Source organism: Sinocyclocheilus rhinocerous, unplaced genomic scaffold (assembly GCF_001515625.1).
Source record: "Sinocyclocheilus rhinocerous isolate Xijiao unplaced genomic scaffold, SAMN03320098_v1.1 scaffold2258, whole genome shotgun sequence".
In the NCBI taxonomy this organism is placed as follows: Eukaryota; Metazoa; Chordata; class Actinopteri; order Cypriniformes; family Cyprinidae; genus Sinocyclocheilus; species Sinocyclocheilus rhinocerous.
Window position 1 is genome coordinate 481,956 of NW_015655390.1, and position 6,320 is coordinate 488,275.

The following is a 6,320-nucleotide window of genomic DNA, read 5'->3' on the forward strand; positions in this document are numbered from 1 at the left end:
TCTTTCTTCAGGATGCTGGTTGGCTCACTGGCATCAGAGAGAGCGACTGGCTACAGCATGGCACTTCGGCTCAGAAAGGACTGCTTCCTGAAAACTTTATGCAGCGTCTGGAGTAAATGACCTCAGTGTGTCGTGAGAAGGCACGTGGATCTGGACGTTTGCAGACAGCTACTCACCATGAAGTCTAAAGTACTGATGACAGCTGTCAATCAGACTAGGCAAATACCACATAACAGGAAATAACACCATCGACTAAACGAAGCAAGAGGAGACACAAATACCTACTCAGAGCATAAAGAAAATAACCAAGCATGATGTGATAGTATGGTCAACCTTTTCTCGCAAAACCTAGATAAAATCCCTGTTTTTTGTTTGTTTACCTGTGAGCAGCAACGAATTGATGTGTGCTTTGTTGGAACTCTGGTGACCTCCACATGTAATCCCTGTCTGTCTAAAGAACTAAAGTGAAAGTTTCCCCTCTAAAGACAAAAAAGTTACCTTATCCTCTCTGCACCAAGTGTATTGTATTGACTTTGTTGCTCTGCAGCGAATTTTATCAGAATTTGTAGTGATATGATCTATTTAACCATTCTAAGTGTTACACGAAACTTAGGTGTTTTCTTTGAGATATTTCAGATATAAATGTGACATTGCATCAACGTTAGTGTTCTCTGTAGTTTCACTGCTGGCCGTGCGCGGATGGTGGTGGTATTTGGCATATATTTGATATTGACAGTTTATGGCCGAGACTTTCAGTGTTTATGCCAAATTAATCAAAGTCCTCTTGATGAATATGAATATGTGTTGAGTTCCTACAGCATGACAAATGTTGTGAGAAGAAATCTGAAATATTACACCTGGCTAATACAGCTTTGCAAAACACAAAATGTAGCTCCCTATAATTACAGGCATTATGTGTATTATATTCACAAGGACATAAATGCAGAACGTATCCTTGAATGGACGTGGAAATATTAATTTGTGAATGATGTTTTATGTTTGGAGAAATTGTATGTATTCAACTTTATATTTTTTAGCCAATGATGAGTGGGAAAGTTTGGGGCGGGAAATCAAAAAAAATATGCAATATATGTAATTGGTTGATAGAGTAATCATTGTCTTCATCGTTTGGTTCTGAGACAAAAAACAGCATCACTCTTGTGTTCGTATTGTTAGCCTCACTGTAGAGCATTTCTGTGATGTACATATCTGTGCTAATTAACTGTAAAGTGAATAAAGTATAGTTCATATGAGTCGTGGTTCATTTTCACGAATGGAAACAGCATCAGTATAAATATAATGTATACATACTGGTAATAGGCCCACAAATGAAATATCCCATGTCCTATAATCACTGGTCAGGGTAGAGCATTTAAAAGCACTTTCAGTGTAGTTAAAGGGATAGTTCACCGTCAGTTTCTGGTCCCCATTGACTTGCATAGTGTTTTTTTCTTCTTCTTTTTTTTCTCCATACTATGGAAGTCGGTGGGGACCAGCAACTGAAGTTGAACTAACCCTTTAAGTACAGTACCATTTTTATATTTGATTGTAATGACATGCAAATAACGCAAGGGGGAGACATTTATCTTCTACATTTCTCCTTTTCCAGTGAACTTTTGCGTTAGCAATGTGAAGCTACTTTTGTTCATTTTAAAGAAAGGCACTTACAGTAAGGTTGTATTTGTTAAATACATTAGTTACCATGAAATAACAATGAATAATACTTTTACAGCATGTTTTAATCTTAGTTGATGTTAATTTCATCATTTACATTTTTTAAATAAAAAGTTGTAGACAGTCTATTACTTCGAAGTAACATGTGAACAACAATGAACTCTGTATTTTTATTATTTAACATCAAAAAATAATAATAAATGCTAAATATATTGAGGCATTATTATAAAGTTTCAGCAAAATCTGTTATCGACTTAAATGTGTATAACTGTCCACACATTGTGATATTTTAAGAATCTTAGTAGTCCAAAAATCCTGTCCATAAAATACACTACAGATCAGCATTTGGACAAAATGTATGAGGGTTAAGACTTTTTATTTAAATGTTATTGTTTATATATATATATATATATATTAAGAAATGTTATTTATTTTTCAGAAAACATTTTACAAAATAACTTTTTTTCAAAAGTTTTTTCTCAGATTTTGGGAATGTTTTGGGATACAAAATTAATTTAGCAAAAACTCTTATTTTCCCTATCAATCAAAGAGCACAACAAATGTCTTTCTAATCCTTTCCATTCTCAGTAAGTTTTGATACGTTTCTCTATCTGGGTGTGAGTGTAACACGCAGGTATAAGGATCTGTTCAATAGTAATATTTCCAAGATTTTTGTTTTATTTGTTTTTATTCCCAAATCATTTTTCAAAGATCTGAATAATTATATTTCCATGTTTCTTTGGGATAAGAACATTTCTCGCAAAAGAAAAGAATATTTGGAAAGGAAGAAGGAAGAGGGTGGATTGGCAATGCCAATTTTTTTTATTATTACTGGGCAGCCAACCTACATAAACTGATATTTTGGCTTTCTGATAGATGAAGTGATGAAGCTCCACTTTGGTTACTGATGGAGCAGCACGCGTGTAACCCAGTATCTCTACATTCACTGCTCTGTGCTCCAATCCCAGTGAGCAAACACTATTCGACGAATGATCCAATTATTTGCAGATCACTCAGAATATGGTCTCAGTTCAGACTTCACTTTAACAGTAAACAAGCATTGCCTTCTGCCTCCATTCTATTGAACCCTTTGTTTCCTCCCTCCCTTATAGATTCGGCATTTCAATCGTGGTCTAGAAATGGAATCAATTTGTTAAGGACCTTTTCAGAGACGGCATATTTATTTCATTCCAACAGCAAAGAACGGACTTTGAGATCCCTCAGTCCAATTTTTTTAGGTAGTGTCGGGTAACCACATAGAAATGATTGCCTTTTCCTCATTATTGGCTAGACGCCTGATTCTTCTCAGTTGAAAAAAAGGCAAGGCCACCATCTCACAAACGCTGGGTGGCAGAGGTGATATCATACCTCAAACTTGAGCACCTGAAGTATACTATCCGAGGCTCCTCTGGAAAGTTCTACAGGGTCTCTGACAGCCATTCTTATCTTACTTTGAATCCTCGTGCATGGGCTACTATATCATAACCCCCCCCCCCCCCACACCAATTAATATGTAGTCATGTGTTTTGGTGTGGAATATGGGAATATGTGAGTTAAAAGAATGTTGTATATGTTTGTGTGGTTGTGACTGTTGCATATTACTGAAAATCAATACAAATATTTTAATAATAATGTCTATTGTTACTGTATACTAGCCTGTATAAAACATCTGGCCCGTCAGTTTTATCAGTTTTATTTTTCATTTATTTTTTCAGCTCTCTTGTTTTCCGATACAGTCTTACTATACAAATGTAATTCATTAAAATAACCTTAAGCATTGGTTTGACTATAACCTTTTTTTTTTTTTATCTCTCTGATAAATTGTCTAATATCTTACAGATGGGGATAATGTGACAAACTGCCAATTTTATGTTGCTATACTTTAAAGTAATTTTATTTAATTTAATATAAAAGGCTCATGCTAAATTTGCTTAAACATGGTTTCTAAGGTAACTTCATTTCAGGAAATGACATCAGCACCCCATTTTTGAAGTTCATACAAAAGCAGTGTGAAAACCCCAAAGACAGCATTACACCAATTATAAACATTTTTCACCAGATGAATTATGTTTTTATACATTTATATTGTCCTCCTCTTAGGGGTGCCAGGTAAGTGACATTTATAATAAAAAGAAAATGTAAAAAATTAAACATTATTTAAATGTATTGAAGTTTGCTTTGTTTAATTAAAGCAGCTGTGCTGGGAGTGAGTTTGGATCAAGGTCCAAAGGTTTTGGTTAAAGGAGTGGGCAAAACTATATATCTGCCCTGCAAAGCGACTGGTCTGGGCACTTCAGATTATATCCATTGGTACCAAGTTAAAGAGGGTGAAGCCCCATCGAGACTACTGTATATCACTCAAGGAGGTAGTGTTGCTCGTGATACCAACAATCCAGAATCAACGGACTTCACAGTGGACAAAACAAAGCTTTATGATCTAAAACTGAGTAATACTCAGAAGAGTCATGCTGCCGTTTACTTCTGTGCCTACTGGGACACAAGCAGCGACCACAGTGAGAAGATTTACTCACATCCTGTACATGAACTATACTGGTAATGTTATTAATGAATGCAATATTTACTTAAATTGTCATTTTCTTTTTAAATTCTTAATTTGACTTAAGCTTTATATGCATGCTGGCTGGATGATGGAATTCAGATCTGTTTGGATTGGAATTATAATTGCCCTGGTGTTCATGGACACATTGTGCATGTGTGTATGAGAGTTTTTTTTTACACACTGTATTTATATTTCTGATTTTGGAATATATCAAGTGTATCTTATTTGTTATGTGTATTCCAACATTTTTAAAAGATAAAATTTGTCATTGTTATTTGTCTAGGGATTATGGCTATTTATGGATTTGTATAATGTTCAGTTTGATGAGGCACTTGCTTGAAATATCACTTTTCCTTGTCAGGGTTATTATAGTTAGGCTAACTAAAAAATAAAACAAAGAAATATTTATAAATAGGCTATTTGTTCCTTAAAATACTTGTTATAGGAAATTATGATCCGCACTCACGAGAACAGTATTCTTTTTACGTTTTATTTTACATTCATCACTGATGGGAAAAGTCAACTTCCTTAAAATACTTGAAAATTAAACAACAAAATGAAATACAATCTAAAAAACTTACTTTATTTCAGCTAGTTGCCAAGGCAACATTTGTCATTTTTTATTTTGTTTAATTTTATGTAATAAAATAACTACAACTAAAGCTGAAATAAAAATTAATAAAGACAAACAAAAACTAATAAAACTGACAGAAACACAACAAAATTAATAAAGCTTTAAGTAAATTTAAAATGAAAACGTATAAAAAATCTCAATGATACTATACACTGGTCCTTGTGTGGTGAAAATAAAATTTAAATTACACATTGTGAATTAATAAATTTTTTTTTAAAAAGAATGTATTCCAAATGACATCACAGTGTCATTATTAGCTAAATGTTTTTAACTGAATTTTACTCAAAAAATCTTCACAGATTTGAATCCAAATGAGCCATTTTAGCACAAAAAAAAAAAGAAGAAGGGTGCTTTGGAGGAAGAGGCTGCTTTATAACCCAGAGGTTTTTTCTTTCTTTTAATTACACGTGTTAAATGAATGTCGATTCCCATCACCCATCATTTATATAGATTGTTTTAGCTTGTGTGAAAAACCTTCCTGTGGTAGTGATGATGACGACGACATAAGCGCAAAGAGGAAACCACAAGGTCATTATCATTACCTTCTGATTGTCTTCTGTCGTTCATAATTCTTCAAACTCCTGGACGACAGAGGTAGACATGGCACCGTCTGGAATGATAACATTTGGGTTGTTAGTAGTCTTTATAGGTGAGATTTTATTATTGTTGCATAACATTTTTCATTCACAATTATTCAGTCTATTTCGATTTTTAAAAACGTTAATTTCGGGGTATTTTTCTCTCTCTCGAGGTTCGTCTCGCACGAGTGGCTTGTCAACAACATGCAAACATTTCAAACCAAACACTTTCTGTTGGCCTACTTGTAATGTTATAAAGTAATAAATAATTACAGTAGGCCTACTAACGTTTTATATATGTAATGTTCGCCTTCTAACAGAAAACGCTCGAGCGGCGTACTGTTGCTATGGTTACTCCTCAGACTGGTTGCGAGAGCAACTGCTGTTCGTGAGCTTCTATTTACAGCGTTCTGATTTTTAAAGAAACATTCGAAAATCAGTTGAAGCGTACATATAAGTCTACGTATATGTCAAAAATATCATCGCTTTAATTAAGGTTTCAGATTATTGTGTAGACACAATCAGCGCATTTTAATGGTTTCTCTTATGGTTTTAGATTGTTTAAATGGACAACCTAAGCATCTGTTATCTGTGATAATTAAGCCAAGTGGTAGAACTGCTCGAATCCAATGCCAGGAGGAAACACTTCAATCCAACGCTCTCCATTGGTACAGACTCAAAGATCAAGCTTTCCAACGATTAATGTACTTCGAAGCTAGATCGAATACAGGCAAAAGCGACCCTGGTGTCCCCGCTAGATATGCTGGATCGGTGAAGGGTAATACAGTGACACTGACTATCTCAACACTGGAGCTCAGCGATGCGGGATCATATTACTGCGCGCTCTGGAGTGGAGACAATAACACAGTGCTAA

General features: G+C 34.6%; 1 protein-coding gene across 1 annotated transcript in view; it reads left to right on the forward strand.

The window, feature by feature from the left end:
* Window positions 1-1,253, forward strand: part of LOC107718041 (amphiphysin-like) — a 33,348-nt gene extending 32,095 nt beyond the window's left edge. Inside the window, 1 exon segment of the mRNA XM_016524974.1 lies at window positions 12-1,253. Coding sequence (XP_016380460.1) covers window positions 12-116 — 105 coding nt within the window. The 3' untranslated portion in view covers window positions 117-1,253.
* The last annotated feature ends 5,067 nt before the right edge of the window (window positions 1,254-6,320 follow it).